The 24,407-nt window shown below is 39.3% G+C and overlaps 1 protein-coding gene and 1 long non-coding RNA gene across 2 annotated transcripts in view; both read left to right on the top strand.

The window, feature by feature from the left end:
- The window catches only part of LOC146645559 (uncharacterized), a 162,869-nt gene that overhangs the window by 118,041 nt on the left and 20,421 nt on the right, over positions 1-24,407 (top strand). The window lies entirely within an intron of this gene.
- Positions 12,704-23,059, top strand: LOC146645562 (deoxynucleoside triphosphate triphosphohydrolase SAMHD1-like). The gene is made up of 17 exons (XM_085392971.1): positions 12,704-12,936; positions 14,604-14,644; positions 14,765-14,804; positions 15,151-15,311; positions 15,451-15,566; positions 15,747-15,820; positions 16,223-16,369; positions 16,455-16,555; positions 16,676-16,784; positions 16,872-16,963; positions 17,063-17,178; positions 17,771-17,904; positions 20,883-20,912; positions 20,998-21,063; positions 21,193-21,297; positions 21,390-21,518; positions 21,701-23,059. Exons 3-17 carry the CDS (start codon positions 14,769-14,771, stop codon positions 21,722-21,724), a joined length of 1,440 nt encoding a protein of 479 aa, XP_085249097.1. The 5' UTR covers positions 12,704-12,936; positions 14,604-14,644; positions 14,765-14,768; the 3' UTR covers positions 21,725-23,059.

The following is a 24,407-nucleotide window of genomic DNA, read 5'->3' as shown; positions in this document are numbered from 1 at the left end:
CAGGAGGACCATCTCACCTGTTCGTGGGTCTTTTCTGTAGTCTTCTGCCTGAATACTTATGATATCAGAATGAAGAGCAGTTACAGTTGCCGAATTGTGTTTGTCGACCTCTTTGTTTGTAGCATAAATGTGTAATACATTTGATGGACAGTCTTTTATGTCATGGATAGCCTGTGTGAGCAAGGCTTTGTCATCGGCGTCAAGAGGATCTGTTTTTTGCTTCACTCTTATCCTGTTCAGAACTTCAGCAAAAGAATGATCATCTTTCTGTCGCATGATTTCTGTCAGGTTGACCATGTGGAAATAGTATTTCCAGAGATCAAGGACATTGTCCTCGTACACACAGAGTGGTTTGGCTTTTTCAAGGGGTGGCAGCTGGTAAAAGTCTCCTACTGCAAGGATAGACATCCCACCAAAAGGTTTCTTGTTTCCTTTGATTTGCTGAAGTCTCCAGTGGATGTAGGCAAAAAGCTCTTTAGAAACCATAGATATCTCATCAATGATCAGAATCTCTGCATTTGAAAGTGAAGCTCTCACTTCATCCAGTGCATCCCCCAGTCCCTGATAAGGTGGTTTTAAAGATTCTGGCAGCTTTAGCAGAGAGTGCAGTGTTTTCCCAGATATGTTAAAGGCTGCAGTGCCAGTAAATGCAGTCAGCAGTACTGCAGGGTAGGATATGTCTGCTTGGTCACGGAATCTGGGGAGTTGGTGCAAAATCTTCGTTGCCTCCTCATATATGCACTTAATAACGTGATTTTCCACAGCCAGCTCCTCCAGAGACAAAATAAAAGAACTGCTCAGGACAGTGACCCCACACAAGTTTGAAACATCACTCACGCACTGTGTAGAATATAGAGGCTTGGGTTTCATTCAGACTTTGATACATCTTTCTGACAAAGTCTGAGCTCAGCTTTGGTGCTATGATTGCTGGCATGGTTCCACTGCTGCCACCACTGACTTGGTAGTCAGGAACAATGTCCAGTTCATTTTCATCAGTGTCATCTGTGCATTGTCGTTGGGCAACACACTCTAAACTATCTACTTCAACCTCAGGTGCAAAGGTGTTCCAAGCATTGATAAGTGGGCCTTGTTGTTCAATCTGTTCCAGTGCCCTTTCCATTGTTTTGCCATGGCTTTCATAACGCTTTTTGTTAAAGGTAACAATTGGCCGTACTGCAAAACCATGTTTTCGTCATCATTTGATTGATGTGGAAAATAAAGTTTTAGTAGTCTGCTATAAAACTTTTCTGGTTTCTTTTCTGAGAACAGAGGATATCTGACTATTGCAGTTTTCCCCATTCTTTTTTTTTTTTTTTTTTTTTTTTAATATAACCCATGTTATTCAAGAGGGATGGCATTTTTGGACTCTGTTTGACAGCTGTAGAGAATCCTGTACTCTGAAGCAAATTCAGCCAAACACATTCTTTCAAACTCCAGTGTTCTGGGTCTGTTTGCATATTTTTCTGGCAAGCCGGACATCCACACATTTTCAGCATCTGTTGACATACTCTGCAACCTGCTCATCGGGAGACTCATTTTCAGGGCATCATCAGTCTGTATGAAAACCACACTGCGTGAACACTTTTTTTTTTTTTTTTTAGTGACAGGCTGCATGTCCTTGCCACTGATTCTTGGGCACTGACTTATCTGTGTTTAGCATATGCCTGCATTATCTGTTTCATTTCATCGCTTTCATTGACACTGGACTTTTTTTACCTCCTGGATGACTCCATTAAGAAATTGTGTCATCTCAAATTCAGGTTTAGAGACACAAGACATCATGTACTTACGGCAGCTGTAGTCATCAATGACATATTGGATGTTCATGTTCTCATTCCAGGCCCTCAGCAGATCTGCATTGTACGCATTCACCCAGCAGTCATTAGGGTCACGCTTTAACAGGATGACATGGCCATTGCTTAAATTGAAGACACAATTCAAGTATTGCTCATAAGTTAATTTGCATTTGTGAAGCGGCTCAGACAAGTCTTCAAATGAGGAATTTGGGTCACAGAGCAAATCTCTCAATGGCTGGAGTTTTTCTTTGGCCTCTTTCTTGTTTTTTTTTTTAGGCAAGAGCCATTTGTCTATTTTTATTTTTTGCTTTTTGTTTTTCGTTTGTGCCTTTCTTCTTACTTGTGCTATGCTGCTTATCATTGTGGTCATCGTCATCATCTGGGCTTGGGAAAGCGATCATTGTCTGGTCTATGGGTAGTTTGGGGAACCCAAACCTACATGACACATTACCTGTTTTACAGGATCTGGAGTGATTTCTGCTGTGGACTTGAACACAATTTTGTGAAGTTCAGGATCGGCATTTTGGTCAGGCATCTTACATGTTATGTACTTGTCAATAAATTTGTACACGAGGTCTTCAAGGTTCTTCCAAATTTAGGTGCATCTTTGACCCAAACCAGTAAATGGATATGAGGGCTACCTCTGGCCTGAAACTCCACTCGATAAAAGTAATCTTCTACTTCACTGATGGGCTGTGCCGGGGACAGGCTCAGTGTTGTCATTAGTGCATCGACTTTTTTTTTTTCTCTTCAAACAATTGCATCAGTCACAGGGTTGCTTCGGAGAATTTCACACTTTGTGTTCCAGTCGTGAAAAATCTTATGTGAAGTTGTGAAAAATCCACCTTGTTGAGTTTTTATGACCTCAACAACCTCAGGCCATCTCATTTCAGCAGCTGAAAATGTCAGGAAAAAAGTTGGCTTTCCTAACTGTCTGACCATAGCATGGAGATCTTTCAGAGGTTTCATGAAGCGTGTTGCATCTAGGGCTGCACAATTTTTTTTTTTTTTGGCTTAGAATTGAGATCACGATTCTCTCACGATTTTCTTTTCCAGTATAAATATTTATTGCACTTATTAACTGCACATCAACTTCGTAACAGTTGAGACTGAACATAAAAACAATAAATAAACATTAAAACAACAAATGTCTCACGTTTTGTTGTTGCCGCAAAATGTTGTACTGCTTGAAATTCCGTCTCCACCGTTGCTTGACACTGCATGTATAGAGCAGGTAGTGCAACAATAGAAAAATAGTTGCGGGACGGCACTGTGTAGCGTTTGTCTAGGGTGTTGATCATTTTCCTAAATCCCTCGTTTTGCACAGTGTTGATGGGAGCCATATCTTTGGTCAGGTGATAAGTGATAGCCTCCGTAATTTCTTTGAGTTCGACGTGTATAGGGAAGCGCTGTATAAGGTTCCGGCTATTGGTGTTTGGGTGGTTGACCGGAACAGATTTTCTCCTGTCACTTTCTCGTCATCCCTGACGTGCTCTCCGTTGTTTTTTCCCTGCTAATTTTAGCATCACACGGCACAGCTTCTGTATCACGTGGTATAAGGCTCCGCCCTTGTCATTTGTTGAGCAGGAAGAGTGAGCGCTTGTTTTCATGCAGAGTACGTCCTGGATCAAAATGTGGTACAGTCGTCGTCTTTTTTTTTTTAATCGCTGTCATTTGGAAATCGCACATAAGTATGAATCGAGATAGCAATTTTCTAACGATTAATCGTGCAGCCCTAGTTGCATCTTTGTTATTTATCAGTCTCTCCACTTCGTCTTTATTTTGAAGCATTCTGTTACAAATTTTACGTCCATCCTTGGTGACTGCCTTACCGGTGGTTGCATACAGGTGTCTAGAACAAGACCAGGTTGAAGTTCCTTTTCTTTCTCCATATCTTGTAAGGGCTCTCCATTTGACTGTTCAGGCTTCATTAGTTGGTTTACATAATGACAGCAGTCCAGCTGTTGTATCCTCAGTGGTTCTTCTTTCTGGTACATTTTGCTGGTCGAAGTTTCTGGGCAGTGCATCTTGAATATCTGAATCAGCAGTGTCATGTTCCGTCTCGATTATCTGATTATTTGTGGGATCAGCAAAAGTAGCTTCATCATCAATAGATACATCTTTGTATTCTGAATGCATCTCTTTTAGCTTTGATAATCCTGCTAACACGTTCTTCATGTTCACAGTGTAGAAGTGTTTTGGTAATGCAATGATTTTGGCAAATGGGAGAATTTTAGCAATCAGTTGTTGTTCTAGTACATTTAATTGACTCAGTTTAATTGGAACGGGTGCTAAATTGTTTGCCACTGCGATGGACGACATTTTTCCTTGTTGTAGGTCAGTTGTAGCAAATCCACTCTTTCATTCTTTGTTTTGGAAAGGTACAATTTGCTGAACATTCACTATCACAAACATGGACAAATTTTCCTGTCAAGCAAGTGTCAACAATGTGACTATTTTTAACATATTTTGATCTTTTGCAGTGTTTAACTTGATTAGGAAACGGAGTTCTGTAGCACACTGTACAGACATGGGTGGGTCCTAATTGAATTCTTTCACAGAAAGCTAATGTGGCTGCTTGCATCACACTGTTCACTAGAAGCTGGGGCTGTGCTTCAGACTGTGGACCTTGCTGGAATTGTGTTATGAGCTGTCTGTATTTCTTTATTCTCTGTGCACAATGCAGCTCTTTTTGAATGGCGAAAGATGCAGTGGTGGCCATTTTGTGTCTCTGGTACTGGGCACAGCGCTGTATATGGTGTAGTCTGAATCGTGGGTCATTGTGATACCTGGCATAAATTGTTTTTGTTTGTTTCTGAAGTTCGGATCAGATGCATACTTATGTATGCTCTCTTCCTTTCTCTGACACCATCCTCTCTGTATTTCTGGCCCATGTATTTTTTCTGTCTGCTTTGAAAGTCAGGATCTGTGGTATATCTTCTGATAATGTAGTCTCCCTTTTTTTTTTTTTTTTTTTTTTTTTTTTTTTTTTTTTTTTTTTGTGTTGTTGAAAATGAGGGTAATTTTGGTATCTCTTCACATTGTGGGCATTTATCTTCTCTTGAATATGACAATTTGCATAATTTTGGCTGATAACAGTTTTTGTTTATGGTGATGATAGTTTTCAGCATATTGAGTTTTCACAGTCTGTAATTTTTTTTCATTTGAAATTCATGACAGCAGGTATATCGTTCCTTTTCTTGTTTATCATCTTTGCCACTTCTTCAGATGAAGATTTTTCTTTAGCTTTTACATGCTGCTTTTGAGTTTGACGAATAGCTTTCCCACGTCGTCGTTTATTTAATTTGCATACATCTCTTGCTTTTTTGGGGGTTTTATCCAGAGGCGGTGCCAGACATTTGAAACACCTGGGGCTTAGCCCTAAAGGATAGTGTGCATGTGGGATTTTTTTTTTTTTTTTTTGAGGGGGGGGGGGGGGGGGGGTTTAGAAATGACTGAAAGATTAATAGGCTCTGTTTTGAGTTTTGTTCAAAAAAGAGTGACTTCATATAGGAAAAACAATATCACATATGCAGGACACCTTAAGCTAGTTTTTTAATTAAGCAGCAAGGCAGAACAAGGTCAGGGCTGTATCAAGACACGGGGACTAAACCCCAACTCAACCAGACCAAGAACTGATCTGGAATTAAAACAGGACTACAACAGTTCAAAATCAGGACTACTGAGGACTTAACCAAGACAGAACCAGAATCAGAACTAGATGATAGTAGCACTAAAAATCATCATAGACCTGCACTACATTTATTTTTTAATTCTACTGTAACCCAACCAGTGCAGGGGCCTCCCTACACCCCAGACTCTGCGTTGTGTAAGTTTGTGTTGGATTGGGGTGCACAGTAGAGAGACCAGTCGGACACAGGCGTTCAATTTGTGGCTCGGACCGTGCCGTTTATTCAGATGTTGGGGCAAACACCACTCCAACTCTGCTGCTGGCCCTTTGCAAATCACAGTAAACACTGCGTGATTATCAACATAGTAAAAGCCAACAATATATGTATAAAAAAACACATTAAGCAAAAATAATCATGTTTTTACAAAATTCCACGGTCTCAGGAATGAGTATGACACAAAACTAACATAGCAGGATTACCAGCAAACTGCAGCTGAAAAGCTAATGCTTCATCTTGCATTACTTTGCCCGAATGGGTGCTCTACTAACTAGCGGTAAGCCCGAAATTGCGGCATATATTACCAAATGAAACATGCACACAAACTGCTCATACTCTCATCAGACAATATATGAACCTCCTCAATAAACAAAATATATGCTCGGCTTAAATGACAAACCGCTATTTTACACAGTGGAACACTTATTTTTAAACAAAACCAATGCAGTTCGCCACTGACAGTGCTTACCTTTGCAAATCACAGTAAACACTGAACCAAGATGGCGCCCGCACGAACGAGAAATCTGAACTACGGTGTCCTGCAGAGGACAAATAGTCAAAATTGCTAAAATTTACAACATATATGCAGCACAACAGCGACACCTTGTGACTTATTCCAGTCACTGCCTTACACTACCAAAGTACACTATTTAGATTCAGAAAAGTTTATATAATTATTTAGCCTTGTTGTGCAAACAAGCCTGCATAACTTAATAAATGTAGAATTTGAAAAATAACAAACCTAAAAAGAAACACTAGGTACGAGATACATGAGTACCTATTATACAGTGATACTTTTGGTAAACAACCATTTGACTAACATGTGTCTCACCTGCTCATGTTCCATCTCTGTTCTGTCCCCATTCTCCTCTCTCTCCCTCTCTGTGCGGACAATCATCAAATATACAGTTGAAACCAGATATTTACACACTGTTCAGATAAAAACACTTTTTTAATTGTAACATAAAATCAGACTAAATGTTTATTTTTTTTAGATTGATAAATATAAAAACATTAACTTTAAGACTAAAGGGAGAAACTATCTGTATTTCTTAATTGTAAATGGCACCAAATTGTATATAAAATTGAGCCACACTTATGGAGCTCCACAATTCTTTTCCAGGTGCTTTGGTTGACATTGTGGAGATCCAGAAATTCTTTTATTGCTGCCATATAACCTGCATCATTATAATTGCATTAATAACATTCTTTACAGCATTATTCCATTTAATAGTATTTCTCACAGTATTGATATTGCATTAAAGTTGTTTATTGAAGATGTCCATTTGAGGATCCTTCCATTATGTTAACTTTTATTACAAGTACGGTCAGAAGTATTTTATACACATTGCATATCTGTGCTTATTTTGAGTTGATTGACTGCATTTCACCTTCAGTTACTCTTTATATAGTTGGGTAGGAGTCAGACCATGTTTCTTTTTAGCTGAAAAACATTACACCCAGGTAACCTGCAGTGTTGAAAGCGTGTTTTCCGACAATGTTTGCTACCCTACAATCCGTCCTGCTCTGTAGTAAATTCAGCGACATTTCACCGTCCTGTTGCTCCCATTGAAATGTATACAGCCTATTTAAAAATCTAAAACTTTAAATTTTCCGTAGCCTAAAGTTATTACCATTGTACTGTTTTAAATGGATACTAACTAGCTAACTGACTGGATGCCCATTAACCTTATAACTCCTGGTGTGTGTGTGTGTGTGTGTGTGTGTGTGTGTGTACAGAGAGACAGCCAGGTTCATAATGGATATGAGGAAGTTTTTTTTTTTTTTGTTTTTTTTTTTTCTTTTCAAAAAGACACATTCAGGTAAAAGTGTAAAATCAAATGATCCGTTAACCAAGAATAATGTTGGATCAGTGTTTCAATGTTTATCTTTTATTAGATGTTCATGTGGTTTGGTTATTTGCCTTTTGGTTGAAAGTAGGCCTACACTGAGAGGACTTTTTTTTTTTTTTTTATTAGTGATCTTAATAGTATTTTTTCATATTAATTTGTATTCAATTAGATGAAAATTAATCTATTTGTGTATGATTGTCAGTCCAAAGAGGGAGAGAGGAAAGAGGGAACGTGAGGAGAAAGGGCAAGGTCAGGAAGAATCAGGCAAGAAAACAGACAGGGAACAGTGACAGGCACAACAAACTGTTAAACTGACAAAGAGGAAAAAAACTAATTTTCTGGAAGTTGTGTTCTCCCTATATTAAAGCTGCTATACAGAATCTGCAAAACAAACTGGGTTGAAACATTTTGACCCTCTTTAACAACATTCCAACATAACATTATAACTGATTGGGGAGATTAAAATTAATGATATATTTTTATGTGGTTCAGCCACAACTCTACTAAAACCTCAGCCAGTAATAGGTAGACCAACTTTTGGACTGTCCAGTTGTCTGTATGACTGCCGCAGTACGTACGGGAGGAGCTGTAAAGAGAAGCAGAGTGCTCTGTTTATATTCTAAAAATGTTTTAAGCTTGTTTCAAAGATTCTGTACAGCAGCTTTAAATGTTTTCCAAAAGCACACATACACTTATCAGTGTTTCTCAAACTTTTTACAGTGTGTACCACCTGATAAAATGTCAAGCTCTCCTAAGTACCACTATGAAAGAATGAAACTTGTAAATCTTACAACAGAAAATTAGTATTATTAAATTAGTAAAATTAGTATCTGCATACATTGTATACATTCTACCACAGGCAAAGTTGCCTCCATTTTTAGTTTTTTTAAATATTATGTAATTTATTTATAACAATTTATTCTGTTTCGGGAGTGTTTTTTTTATGTATATGTATTATATTATACATACACATTAAAAGTGAATCTCTGTCCAAAAAAATGCACTCAGTTTACTTCTTACTCACTATGAGCATCATTCATTATTCTCCCGCAGTAATTAAGGTTAGGGTATGTATTATTATTATTATTATTTTTTATTCGAATCCATTCTTCTTTTGCAGCATTTAAATAACCTTGATCAGATTTGATGGTTTTGTTACAGGCTTTTCTTTCACAAATGTGGGGATTCAATTGTGTTAAAATGTACAAAACAGTGATGTCATGTTTTGTGACGAGGACCCAGGCACAGAGAGACTTGATGAATTTAAGAATCTTATGATTTAATAAAGAAATTTGCAAAATTACACAGATGGTAAAATTATGATGACTGATAATGGAGATGAATACAACAGACGATGAGGACAGGGAGGAAGAGGGGTTTTTTTTTTTTTTTTTTTTTTTTTTCTCTTTCAACATACCAAATCAAACCTCTGCAATTTTATATACATCTTCAAGCTTTGTTACTACTGAATCCATTTTTTCTTGGTTAACAATCATATCCTCAGTTGCATCCAATTAATTTAATGCATTGCTAATTAACCTCTGATGTAGACTATCAAGAAAATCTTTTGTCTAGTCTGGCCCTCATTATTCTTTAAATTTATTTTTTCCTTACTGGCACTTCATTTGTAAGCTCAACACAGATAGGACAATGCTTATAAGATGACAATATATCCAAAAATATCAACTTCAAAATCTACCACATAAGGGAGAAATGAGGATGACATAATTACATAATCAATAACACTGCTATCACTGATGAACGGAAGTTGAGGCCTTCTGGTTACATTATCAGAGTCAGTTAATGAGACGACAGGATGGCAGTGTCAGCTCTGGTTTGTTAAACTGCAGAGACTTTCATTCACAGAGCGCAGGAGAGTTGAATTCTCCAGGTATTTCAACGTGAAATGAATTCCTTTTTTTTTTTTTTTTTTTTTTTTTCTTTTCTTCTTTTTCTTTTCTCTTAATACGGGACAGACTTGACTGGGGGAAAGAAGGGGAGAAAGAAAGAGGGAAAGAGAAACAGCTGAGAAGAGGGACGGGGGAGAAGGGCAAAAGACAAAAACCAACAGAACGGGCAGAGAAAAAAAATGCATATATCAATCACCTGGATCACCTGCTGAGAGAGAAAAAAGAAAGCAAGCAGAAGAGAACAAGAGTAATAGAATAAACAACATCACAATGATATATGGGAATATGACAGTAAATACTAAATGTTAAACATTATTGTGCAGCACATAAGATCAACAGAACACAGTGTGCTTTGAGGTAGGAGCCAAAAAGGGTGTAGTTTGTGGGTGTGATCACCCGTGTGTACACCTGTGAGCATGGACGCGCTTGTTTTTTGTTTTTTTAAAAGGTTCCTTCATGTAATAATCTGCTAGAGGGTGTGGGGGGGGGGGGCCACAGCCCCGTCCTCCAGGGCGTGAAGCAGGTATGGAGGAGATCAAAACTCCAGACATCCAGAGGCCCCCAGAACACAAGAGACCAAGGAAGACCAACTGCGCCACTGTCCCGGAAAGAGCTGAGGAGAGTCCCAGATGAGGGCTCACTCAGCAGCCGCGGAGCAGAAGCCAGGGGGAGTTGCAGTGACGCGCCCGTGAGCTCCGCCGGCAGCCAGCTGCGCCTGAGTGACCGAGCCCCAGGCCGAGAGGCCGGGGCACCCCACCTCCGAAGTGGCCCGAGCGAGCCCCAGGCTCCAGGCCCCGATAAGCGGCCGCCAAGGAGTGAGCCGGTGTGTACCTGGACGCCCATCCCCGGACACAAAGAACCACCAACGCACCGATGTCTGAGGGGGTCCGCCACTGGCAGGGCGATTTGATACTGGTAAGTTAAACAGATGTTAATGCAAGTTAGTGTGAGTGGATAGGGAAATGGTGTAGCTGATTCTTATCTGGTGTGAGGTTAATACAGCCACGGAGTGATGTTGGGGTCGCGGTGGAGCTGTCTGTCCACGTACAGCCGGTCCACAGCGATGACAGCGCGGGAGCCCTTCTGGATGAAGCCGCGTCGGATTGGGAAGAGGACCCTGCGTCGTTCCAAGATCTCTTTGGGGAACTGGTCGTTCACGCTGAAGTCCGTTCCTTTTAATTCCCTGCCGCGGCTTTTCACATGTTGCTTTTGTTTGAAGTGGCCGAATTTGGCCACGATAGGACGTGGTCTCCCGGCCGTAGCCCGAATGGGGCCGAGGCGATGTACCCGATCGAAGACGATGTTCTTCACAGTTTCCTCCGGCAGCTTCAGGTGGGTTTTGATGAAGCTTTTTACCGTGGTCTCCGCGTCCTCTCCAGCGGCTTCTGGAATACCAGAAAATACCAGATTATCACGCATGCTACGAGCTTGTAGATCGATAACTGTTTCTTTTATTTTTTTATTTTCTCTATTGAGCTGTGAGACATTTCACCGACTCCCTTAGCGTGGCATTTTCAGCAGCAAGCGTTTCCACCTGCTGCTGGCTGTACTCCAGGGATTCTCGCAAGCATTTAAATTCTCGGTGAAGAATCTCCACCAAGGACAGCCTTGCGTCGAAACTGGACAATCGCTTGTCGATTGACTCCAATATGTCGGCAATATCTTTGCCGGCTGGCGATGTTGAGCCGGGGGAATCTGCCGGGCGTTGTCTTTTCGACGACGGCGTCTCAGCTTTGGCCGGGGAAGCTGCACACGGGGTCTTCTTCATCACGAGATCCTGAAAGCACTGATCGATGTAATCTTGGAGAGTCTCTAAACTCTCCTCGTTGTTCTCCAGGGTGTTGGAGATTATTTAGACAAATAGTGTTAGTTATAAGACAATTGATAAGTGTATTTGGTAATGCTGAAGCTTAAATGAATTTGTTCAAATCTAAACTACCATTTGCTTTAATTTTCCGCCAAAATCTCCGGCGTCTGACGTCAGTTACAACATGAGTCGCTTACCTTGTCCGTCACTTCCGTCACTTACTCACCTGCTCCAAAAGCTCAACACAGATCAGAGGAAGAGGGGTTTAAATGCACCAAAGTGACAGTCAGAGAGAACTCGGGACAACATTTAAGGATGCAGGGACTGACAGAGACAGGTTTATCTTGCCTGGCTGGGCAGCTCTCTGGATGCTCAACACCCCCAAAGCTCTGATTCTAGAATCGCCCCTGCTACAAATGCTGTGTGATCTGCTCTGTGATCTTTGAGAGTGACATCATAATGAAATGGCTACAACCCTGCTTCTTAAAACAAACTGACATAATGTGCTTTAAGTTATGCAAATTCTGGAAAAGATATTGTGGAATGCTTAAAATCACCTTTTTTCAAGTCTCTTTTAAAACAGCATTTTTAAAACGAATACTCCATTACAATAGTAATACTGAAACACTGTTGGAAGCTGTGATTATATGCCTGTCCATACCTGCTGTGAAAACATCCATTCTACACTGATCATAGTGCAAGTAAACAGGGGTAAAGAAAGTTTTCTTACCTCACAAATGTGCAGCTGAACATCATATGATGTATCCCCTGGATAAAAAGATAATTTGATGATCAAAAAAGGAAACACTGAAATCTCAATTTTGCTTCTTTAGGGTTTCACATCTCCTTTCGTTTGCACCCCATTCTTGATGACCATTGTGTACAATTTTCTTTGTCCTAAACTGTGTAGGTAGTTCTTCAGAATGTCATCTGACCAAAGACAAACGAGGCCCCCTTTCTCTGAAACAACGAGACTCCCTCATTATGTGATTCAAGCTGTTGAAAATACATTACAGGGAGTGTTTTACATGATCTGGGTTTGAGGTGATTCCGAGGAGATTGCAAGCACATTATGGAGCCACTAAAAATGCTAAAATTATCAGTATTTTGTGAGCATTTGACATAATTTGACATAATACCATCCAATGATAGCATACATCTTCTCAAATAGGATGGCTAGTTTCTCTCTCTCTCTCACTCACACACACACACACACACACACACACACACACACACACACACACCCCTCATAAGGGTATTCTGCAATTGATACATGATCACGTTCACATACTCACTGATATATCACAGCAGGGCTGCTGTACAGTGAATGACCAGCAGATGTCAGTATTTCCAAATGAGCTGTTGAACGGGGCTTCGTGTGATCTGCGTTTGGGCGAAGCAATTGGCTGGAAAGATTCGACATATTCACGGGGCTTTATCACAGCGTCAGTAGTACTGTAGTCAGTGTAATGACACCCGATTACAGAATAAGCAAGGTGACTGAATGTGAAACGCATTCAGTGACATCAGACTAAAGCAAAACAAAGCCCAAAAAAAAGAGATCACGTGAACGTTTCCACATTGAAAGGAAAAAAATCTTTGTCGTCACTCGGGAGATCTCGGAGTGCTTTACTACTATTGTTTAGTTCATAAGCAGATTTGGTAAGTCAAACTTTGTTTCATATTTTCTCTCAAGGTGTTTATTCATCTCATGTCCTGTTTTTAAAAAATCTCATGAAGCTTTGGGTTTATGTCCAGGCTCAGTGGGCTTTATAAAATAACATTTTCTTGTATTTTAAGTGATTTCATGTTTGTATGAAAGCTTTACTCACAGGAGTGTTCCCAGATTAATTTATCAAACCTCCGAATCGTGCAAAGTTGTTTTTATAAATAGTTTTGTATATTAGACTGAATACATGTCATACTGTTGCAGTGCTTAACACATTTATTAGACCAGCTGTCAACAATAAAGCAAAAATATTGTTTTTAAATCTGTGAAAAACTTGTTTAAGACTCTAAGTCAAAGTGAATTCATGTTTTTATACCCATATTTTGGCCTGCACACTGGACCAGTCTGAGAATTCAGAAATTAATCAGACATAAAATTCAATTACGAAAACGATTTTTTAAAATAAAGCAAATAAATTAACTTCTTTAATATTTGTTTCTACTTTTTTTTTTTTGTCAAATGTGAATGTGAAAATCTTTGGATAACAAAAATAATTGTATTGTATGATTGAAAGTATCATTTTAATTAAGGGGCTTATGCTTGCCAGTAGATGAAATACGTACAGGACACTTTGCAGTGAATGAGTTTCTACCAAATCTAAAAATGTGCATACAGCGTCAGTGAATAGAACTGAACTGAGATGTCCGTTTAAAGTAAAAGAAGGCAAAGCATCATCCTGTTTCCTTGTAAACGTGCAGCTCAAGAACAAATTAGGCTGCAGAATTGTCCCCTGCAGTGATAGCACTAATCTAATGTATTTGAGAAAAATCATAATATCAGAAGATTTAACATCTTTTTTTCTAATTCATAAAGAAGTTAATGGTTGTGTGTCTCTGTCATGGTTAGTCTATATCAATACAAAAACACATCAATGCAAAAAAGTCTAGACATCAAAACATGAAAAAAAAGGTTTGCCTGGGCCATGAAATGCCACCAATGGACTGCTGAATAATGGAAGGTGTTATGGACTGATGAATCAAAATGTGAAATCTTTGGTTCATAATGCAGGATTTTTGCACACTGTTGATTAGGCAAAACGTTGGTTCCTTACTTTGTGGCATCAAATGTCAAACATTAAGGAGGAACCATGGTTTGGGTGTTTTTGTTGGATACAGGTGACTTTTACAGAGTGAGAGGCATCCTGAACCAAAATGGCTACCATAGCATTCTGCAGTGGCCTCTGGTATGCACCTAGTTGGTCAGGGGTTCATCCTACAGCAAGATAATGACCCAAAACACAAGTCCAGGCTATTACAGATCTATCTTAGGAAAAAAGAACAAGAAGGCAAGCTTGACAACATGGAATGGCCAGCACAGTCTCCAGACTTAAACCACATCAAGCTGGTTTGGAATGAGCTGGACGGAAGAGTGGAAGCAAAGAAACCCAGAAGAGCCACACATTTATGCAACAGTTAGGAAGACCTTTCTGAAGAATATTTGGCTTCTGATGTAGAAAGAAGGGCATAAACACAACTGTTATATCTGTTAAAGGCAGCTGCTTTGATGAGTCAGAAGATTAGAAAATGTTTGTTTATAAATAGATTCTATGATTTATTTTTTAACTTAAAAAGTTGTTTATTTGTTCTGTGCTTTAATTCAGAGAACTGAAGTGTCAGTTTCAATAAAAAACTGGAAGAACTGGTAAGTTCTCATACTTGACCAGTATTGAAAAATTACAATTACATTCATTGACTGCTTCCTTTTATATCCAGAATGCATGATGTGCAAAACTGTAATCTTTGGTCATTTAAACATTTACAGCACTATGGAGAAGCACTTGAACATCAAAGATTTAAACAAGGTGATGTAACATGAAAGTATCTTATATAATATGGTCTTTGGTCTGTGGTCTAACTTACTGTTGTGATTAGCACTTTATAAAAATGTGAATTCATAATATATGTGTATCAGATTTGTCTATGTAAGATATCATTTGATGATCTTTTTAGGGAAATCCAATCTTTATATTTAACTCACCTTAGACATAATGTCAGTAGGCTGGCCAGCTGCCAGTGCTTTGGTCAAAGGCAAGGTGACAGAAAATTTGACCTAGCATGAGGCACAGTGTTTACTCATCGAAAATCTGAGACCAAGTCCTCCAAAACCCTCTAAGTTTGTCTATTTTTTGTTCATTTCTCTTCACACAGGTGTTTAATGATCCCATCCATGGCCACATCGAGTTACATCCACTACTTGTCAAGATCATAGACACACCTCAGTTTCAGAGACTACGAAACATAAAGCAGCTTGGGGGCGGTTATTTCGTTTTTCCAGGAGCATCGCACAACCGCTTTGAACACTCAATAGGGTATGTCCACTTGTTTACAGTCAGATACACTAGTAATGCTTTTCTTTCAGTGCTGCATGATGAAGTGTGTGTGTGTGTGTGTGTGTGTGTGTGTGTGTGTGTGTGTGTGTGTGTGTGTGTGTGGTTTTTGGTGATACAGGGTGGGGCACTTAGCAGGAGAACTTGCAAAAACTCTGAAGCTGAAACAGCCAGAACTCTACATCAGTGAACGAGACGTCCTTTGTGTGCAAATTGCAGGTCTCTGTCATGACCTGGGTAAGTGCTGCACGTCTTTCACTCTAATAGCATCAAGTTTATAATACTAGCCAGTGTAAAATAAAACATGCCTCTTAAAATGAAAAAGGCAAATGGGGTGTGTGTGTGTGTGTGTGTGTACACTATAACAGGAGGCTTTAATTATTATTTTATTTTTTTTACATTTGTTTCTCCATGAAGGACATGGACCTTTTTCCCATCTTTTTGATGGAATGTTCAACCCCGAAGCAGACCCAGAACATAAAGACTGGAAGGTACGTGAAAATTTTTTTTTTTCTCTACTGTGAGACGCGACATAATGGCCACCCACAAAAATCAAATATATTTGAAAACACTGTCAGATGCCATCTTGAGGAAATAAAGTACACATGGCACTAAATGATAGAAACAACACAGTGTTAACAATTATCAGCACAAACAAACAAACATCATTTTCTGCTAGAAGAAGCCATACCACTGTTATGTCCACGCTCATCATGTCTGACTCATAAAAGTTGAGAACCTCTGGTTAAAACTGGAATACTGACACTAATTACCTCTATTAAGAGATGGTCATGTGCTCAAATTTGATTCTGTATGTTGTATCTGATCATTTTAAACTTTCAACCATTTGAATTCTGTTCTTAATATAAACAATAATAATGTATCTCTTGCAGCATGAGGATGCCTCTTTAGAGATGTTTGATCATCTGGTGGTGGCGAATAGTCTGGCACAAGAGATGGAGCGTTATGGACTGATACTCCCACCTGACCTGACATTTATCAAGGAGATGATTAAACCTCTAAAGATTGATGACGCTGAGGTACTGGCCAGTTACTGTCTGAATATTATGAAACCATTCGTTATCATCGCTGTCACGAACGTCAATTCTGGTGTCGTCTCCACAGTGGCCGTATGAAGGTCGAGATGAGAATAAATCCTTCCTCTATGAAATTGTGTCAAACAAGCAAAATGGGATTGATGTGGACAAATTCGACTACTTTGCCAGGTGGGACTTGTGTTGATGACAAACTCAGTATTTCTATCTACAGCAAGTCTTAAAGGTGTTTTGGAGGGTTTACCATAATAAATGTAATTAAATTGATGTAATTCCTCACTCGTATCTCAGGGACTGCCACCACCTGGGCATCCGGAACAACTTTGACCATCAACGCTTCATCATGTTTGCCAGGGTGTGTGATGTGAATGGGAGGAAGCACATTTGCTCTAGAGACAAGGTGTGGATCCCTGCTTTTTATCAGTTTTTAATGAGTAATTCATTATCTGATTGGCTGTGACTAAACTATAGGCGATGGTCTCAACAGGAAGTGGCAAACCTGTATGACATGTTCCACACAAGGAACTCTCTCCACAGAAGAGCCTACCAGCACAGAGTAACCAAGAGTGTAGAAATTATGTAAGTACCAACTGTGTAATTCTATTGTAAGACAACATTTATTTCATCTACAGAGTTCCCATAAAGTCATATACTGGGTCTTTTTTTTTTTTTATCCAGGATCAAAGACGCCCTCTTGAAAGCAGATCAGTACATCCTGACTAAAGGTTCAGGAGGGACAACGTTCTGTCTCTCCAAAGCTAAAACTGACATGGAAGCCTACACAAAGCTGACAGGTAGTGGAAAACATGCTCTACATATTTCATTTTATATACCGTATTTATATATATTATTTTATATATTTCATATATATTTTATATATATTTCATTTTCTATTCAGAAACTATTAAAGAAGGTGGCTAATATGTATGTAAATGAATTAACAACATCTGTTTAAAATACCAATGATTATTTTCATGTTGGTTTGAAATTGAAAAAAAAAAAATCTCACTCTGCTGTTACTGCAGTTTATTGCAACTTACTGCAACTTCTGCATTTGTGGGTTTTTTTTCACACTTTGGAGATGCACAGCATGGAAAAAAAAAACTGTTGACTGGCGTGACTATTACAGGATTTGCCATGATGTCAGGTTGATTCTTCAGTATGACGGATACGTCTCTACTAGTTTATAGTAAACTGTAAATTTATTTATTTAATACTGCAGTATTTACTAATGCTTTGCTTGCTTTAACATTAATAAACAAAATAAGCAAGCGATAATCAATTTTTTGTGTGTCTTTCTTTATATGACATTACTGATGAAGTTGTGAATGTTTCTTTGGTTTACTTGAATTGACCTGATCTTAACTTTGTCTGTTTACTCTGCAGATCAAATGATTGAAAGAATACTCCACCCTTGTTCTTGTTCAAATGAATTCACTCCCTCTCCTCTGGAGGAAGCAAGGATGATTCTGCAGAGGATCATGTCTCGAGACCTGTACCAGTTTATGGGTGAAACCAAGGTGTGCAATCAGGGATGGACTGGGACAAAAACTTGGCCCAGGCTTTTTTGGCCCACCTACCTCTGCATATCACCTTTAAAAACTATTTATCTTGCTTTGCTGTCATTTGGTATCATTCTTTTCAGCACAACCTCATATTTCTGAATTTACAGTTAGTTTTTCATTTTGACACAATTACTCAATTAATAATTGATCTAAAATCAGACAAAAAAAAAAAAAAATCTGAGTAGAAAAGGTTATATTTTTTACTGTAACAACCACAAACATGTTTAACAGATCATAACTGGAAATGTAAATATAAATTGTAAATTTATAAACAAACGACAGTTATTGCAAATAGTTATTTGCAACTATTTGCAGCCATGGGATTCTTTTATGGCCATTTCAAACTATTTACAGAACAATCTGGTGTTCTGCATCAAATAAGATGCCATACAAATTATTTGTGCCACTCCAAAAAATATTTTTTGTCCACTATAAGACAGAAGACATCATCTCAAACCTGATACCTGCTGGCCTGACTGCACGAGGTGTATCACTCATCCCATTTTCCACCTAGAGACAACATTTACACTGTAATCTGTCTCTGGTGACTTTTTAGCTGCAACTGTGACATTCACCAGTCGCCTCATTGTTCTGACACACACACAAAAAAACTAGCAACTACACACTAACTACACACTCCAAACACATTAAATGTCACAAATCTCACATCTCAAAACTCTCACTCTCTCTCGCTCCCGTCACTCTAAAAAAATTACCCTTCTTCCTAAACAACAAATGCCCCATGTTGCCATGGTACATTTTTCCACCAATAGGAAAGGGGTGTTTTTTATTTTATATTTGTTTGGTCATAAGCAGAGAGTGCTTGCTAGCGCTGTCCTTAGATGTAAATTTGACAATAGCATTCAGGAAAAAAAAAAAATGCGAACATTTTTTATCATGGCTCTGGTTTTACGTGTTCTTGTCAACACAATTTAAAAATTGGTATATAGTCTGAATACCTCACTTTAAACACAAAAATGGACACTGAGGCTTGTCTTGGGTTCACATGACATCTTGTTGCTATGTCATCTTAAATTGGTCATGTTACCATGGTTTACTAGTTTTCTTTCTCAGCCAATCAGCAGCACTTGTGCAATTGTTTCGCCCCCATCGCTCCAGGTAAGCTGTAGACAGCTTCAACTGTCTGTGTGTTTACAAATAGTAATGTGTCCGTGCAGCATTTTCTTTTTAGTAACGGTAACAGCATTCTAACAGTAGAAATAGTAATGAGTTAGATTACTAGTTACTGAAAAATGCTGTTATTCTCATCACTGCTCTTCTCTTCCCCACCTCTTCACAGCTGGGGCAGCAGCTAACATGGTGGTTAGTTTGACACATTTTGCTGCATCTGTTAGTTTATTTTTATTGTTTTCAGGTGTGGACCAAAACAACTGCACCAAGACCCTGTGGCCCCATCAGATGATCTCATGACTCATTGAGTGACACCACTGACCAGTCAGTTGGTGGCATGAGGTCTGACCACATCACATTTTAGTACCTGCTCAGATCGCTTTGAACTCTGACTGAGCAGGCGCTGTTTTAGTACCTGGTACAAGGTACTATGACCTAATAGAAAACCCTGAAAACTGTGGCGAGTAGATCCAATTAGGTACTAATAAAAAGGGGCTTTTGGAGAAGGTTCGTTTATGGTATGAACATAATTCAAACTCGATCCCAACAGACTACCAGGTGTACATTGAGAGTTTGAACTAAAAAGCTTCTGTAAGATTTACATTAGAAAAAAGGCAGGAAATTACTGTAGATGTGTAAAGGCCTGTACAGGCTAGTATCTAGCCGTAAAATAAATGGAAATTGTCCTCCGGGAACTGCCTGCATACTCCCACCACATCAGGACTGATATTGTCATGCACCAGGAGGAATCCAGGACCCAATGCACCAGCATAGGGCCTGTAAGCGTGGGACTTCAACCCAAGATCTGTTGCATAACCTGTAGAGGTTTGTGTGTCTCTCCATGGATATGGCTCCCCAGACCATCACTTATAAAACCTCAAACTGGTCATGCTAAACAATGTTACAGGCAGCATCACATTTTCCATGGCTTCTCCAGACCCTTTCACAGCTGTCCAATGTGAGCCTTTCTTATGTGTTCAGCTCTCATCTGTGAAAAGTGCAGAGTTCCAGTGGTAGACTTGTCATTTCTGGTATTTAATGGCAAATGCGTGGTGCAAAAGAGCAGATACTGCTCTGGACAGGACCTTCTATGGCACTTTCCTGCTCTCCTAGAGTTACTGCTGTTAATGCCCTGGATTCTCCTCCATTCTCTTGAGACTGTACTGGGAGACACAGAAGAACATCTGGCAGTGGCTTGTATTAATGTGCCATTCTGGAAGATTTGGACAGCCTCTGTAGGGAACATGTATTGCATCAGTCTTCCAGTAGTGACACTGACCCTTGCCAAAAGCAAAACTAGCCAAAAGCAATGAGCCAGCCTGACGCAGGGCTTATGCAGGGAGACAGACAACCATACCCACCTGCGGGCAATTTAGATTCCCCACTTAACCTAACCCCACTACTTACATGTCATTGGACTGTGGGAGGAAGCTGGAGTACCTGGAGAAAACCTCCAAAAGAACATTAAACTCCACACAGAAAGGTCCTGGCCAGATGCGAAGTTGAACTCAGGACCTTCTTGGTGTGAGGGAACAGTGCTAATCACCACGCCACTGTACTGCCCGATGTTCTCAATATTTGAGACAGAGTTAAACTGAATTCATCGTAGCTGATCTTGATACCATTTTGAAACCATTTAAATCCTAAGTGAGTCATTCATAGTCACCTACATAATAGCTTATTAGCTCAGTTTAACCTGCATTTTATTTTATTGCTGTAAAAAATAAAGTTGATTACAATATTTGTGGTGTGTGAGTGCGCTAAAAAAGAGAGATGATGTGACTCTTCTCTCCCTTTCTCAGCTCAAGAAAGAAGACCAAGAGGAAATAAAAGTAAGAGTGAAAAGTGATCATAAAAAGAGATCAGCAAAACAATGATAACACAATGACAGCACATGTTCTTTCCTCCATCTGTCAGAAGATGAAGGACAGCTTGGAAAATGAACTGGTTAAAGTCATTCCAAAAGACAACTTTGAAATTATAGTGAGTTTTTATTCTAATTATACTCAGTAATTAATTCTTAAAATCTTGGCTTTTGTTTTGTTTTTTTAGCTAAATTGTGTTGCCAACCTCGACTGAGTCATAATGTACATGTGAACACTGCTCGTTTAGGTTGTCACTTTGGACTATGGGATGAAAAACAAGGACCCCATCAATACCACATATTTCTACACTAAGGCTAACCCTACTGAAGCATTCAAGATTTCCAGAGAACAGGTCAGAACTACTGCATGTCTTTGCATGAGCTGTGTGTTCTTTCTGTAGATGTCTCTGTAAAACAGCTTTTATGTTACTGTCCTTGTTGTCAGGTGTCCAAGCTTCTCCCAGTGTGCTTTGCTGAGAAGATCCTCAGAGTTTACTGTAAGAACTCAGCGAGTCTGAGAGATGCTAAGTTCTGCTTTCAAAGCTGGTGTCACGAAAATGACTTTCTAACTGAGGTAACACTTTGTTCTGTTTGATGGCAGTGGGAGGCATTACCATGTTACAAGCAATATGATGAGAACATAAAGAAGAAAGCTGCAGTTAAACCTGCATATCCTGTCAGAGCCTCGAGTTAGCATTACACTTTTGACCTTTTGGTTGTACTAATGAACTTGTCTGTGTCCTTTTATATATACAGGATCGAGACAGAGCAACTCCATGAAATGAAGATGGGAAACACTGAGAAATTAGGTTTTTTGTGTTACTGCTAGGGATGGGTACCGGTGTCCGGTGCCATGATGGCACCGGTTCTGACATAAACGGTAGTAACCAGACCGAAAAGCAGCGCACATTTCGGTGCTTTATTTCGGTGCTTTTTTTTTCCTGAGCTGTGATACACTTCTAGCCAATCATTTTACGTTTCCCAGGATAGTAGGCGGGGCCAGGTACGTACGTTCAGTTAGAGCAGAGCTACAGATTAAAAATGTCCAAGGCGAAGCGGTCAAAAGTCTGGTTGTACTTCACAGCAAAATATGCAAACTCAGCAGCCTGCAACAAGTGCTTTAAGCTGATACTGTGATACTGTCAAAGGAGGTAACACCTCGAAACTGATGAAACACCTGGCGACGCATAGCGGGGTTTTTTAAAAGCCGAGAAATGCGCCGTATTTGATACCTTGCTGCGAGACCTCACACTGTGCACGTCGGGTGGGTTGCCAGTTATCGGACCCGGAGCAACATCCCCCAAAAACCCGAAGAATAGAGTCCTGGCCCCTAGCCCTGCCAGTGTAGCAGAAATGATGAGGATATTGATGGCAGCAGCCGTTCTTCTCTGCGTGAGTAGCTAAATGTTGTTCGTGTGTAATTTACGTTGAGTAGGCTAACCACGTTATTACATTAATGCATGTAAGGTGAACTAGCAAACATCATCATAGCTACATGCGGCTGTCCTCTTGTTTGATGGCAGATACTCCCTTCACCCTGGCCAAAAAGGCTAAAATGACCAAAGAAAAAGTGGGAAACAGCTGAACATGAGAGGTTTTTGGACAAAGTTTGTGTTTTTTTTTTCCATTGTTTAAGCACTGCTTCCAGCCAAGAGTGATACCATATATGCCCCATAGCTGCAGAAAAGGCTAACATTGTTATCTTTTTACAAAAAACAAACAAAACAGCTGAACATGGGAGGTTTTTGGACAAAGTTTGTGTTCTCCATTCTTTAAGCACCGGTTCGAGCACCGTTTAAGCACCGGCACCGTTTCAAAAGTACTGATTTGGAACCGGTATCGGATAAAACCTAAACGATACCCATCCCTAGTTACTGCAGAGATTTAAAAACAGGTAAATCGACAAACTAAAGTAGTTTGATGATTAAACTATTTATCACACATTTTCACTATAATCAGACTATATAGCTCAACTTGCCTCAATGGTTTGGATAAAGGCTACTGCTATGATTTGAAAAATCATTATTTATTATATAACAGGTCTCTACATGACAATTTACCAAAGGATAACATAATCTTTCTGCTTTTTCCTCTTTGGATTTGTTTACTGTTGGTTTCTGGTCCATTCAAAATAAAGTTACTTTTCTCTTTGTTGTGTGTTATTTTAAAGTAACGGCTTTTGGAACATAAGAGGGAACTATTATAAAGATACTATATTCTTAAAAATCGCATAGATTTCACTATGCTACTCATCCCTGCTGGTTAGTGTTGGAAAAAAGCATCTAGAATGCAAAACCTAATGGAGCCGGGTAGCACGAGCTCTCATTATGAAACTGACTTAACAGAAATTTATAGCAATTTACATTGTATGTGATTTTTCAGTGATCCATAGTGGTGCTCTTGGAGGAGTGGAGTTTAGGTAATAATTACTATTGTTCAGAGAGATCAAGTCCATTTGCTGTTAGCCCTTTTGCCACAGCTGAGGTTTAGAGACACCAGAAACCTTTGTAAACTTTGTAGGAAATGAAAGATTACAAGAACTGTGTTGAAGAGAGGCTGGACAGTGTCACAGGACAGCCACAAAAGCTTTTGGCACACTTTAGATGGTTGTGCTCCAACTTACGATTAAACCAGGTGCACTGCAGTCACAAAGTTGAGAAGAATCTTTATAACACATATATCAGACCACATGTGTTTTGTAACATGTTTTTGTTGTAAAATTTCAATATTCCTGTGATCTGTGGCCAGAGCTAGTGAATGCCAGGTGCTGGATCAGTAAAGTGTGTGGTGCTGATATTCTATGGAAAATCAAAAACTGCTACAACCATCAGTGTCTCGGTGTCATCCAGGTGAGTAAATCCCAAAAAGTTCATTCTGTTCATTCTTTGCACAGTGACTGAAACAAACCCACTGATTAAACAATGGGCTGTGAGGTCAGTTTCTTGATCATTAATATGCAAATTGTCATGACTATTGATCAACAGCCACTGATTAACCACTGATTTTGTTCAAATAAAATATGAAACTCTCATATGAGAAGGATGAAGTAAATATACAAATGTTGATACATAAATACCCAGTAAGTCCAAGCATCAAGTTAAGTGTACACGACTCGTTTAAAACACGTGTATGAGCTTAAACAATTGGTAAAACAAGTCTGAACAACGTTGGACACGCCCAATGCATGAACATAAATAGCAGTTAAAGACTGGAAACACAGGATGAACACAACACAACGGACCTTGAGTGACTGTTCTACAAGTATTTCTTGTTTTATACTCAAGTCTTCCTGATCATCATGTTTTCTGTTTCCTTTTTTGTTGTGAAATCAGACACAACTTAAAGAAACTCAGGAGAATATTTTCATAGCCCTTTAATCAGGTGAAGAAACTGCAGAAAGCTGAAGAAAAAATTGGTTTGAAAGAGTAAAAGGAGAGGCAGACTGATTACAGCTAGCAACAAA

The sequence above is a fragment of the Rhamphochromis longiceps genome, linkage group LG20 (genome assembly GCF_057381845.1).
Source record: "Rhamphochromis longiceps isolate RC_006_pf linkage group LG20, R_longiceps_female_GT1.1, whole genome shotgun sequence".
NCBI lineage: Eukaryota > Metazoa > Chordata > Actinopteri > Cichliformes > Cichlidae > Rhamphochromis > Rhamphochromis longiceps.
The sequence above is the reverse complement of the archived record's forward strand: the minus strand, read 5'-3'. Positions and strand labels throughout refer to the sequence as shown.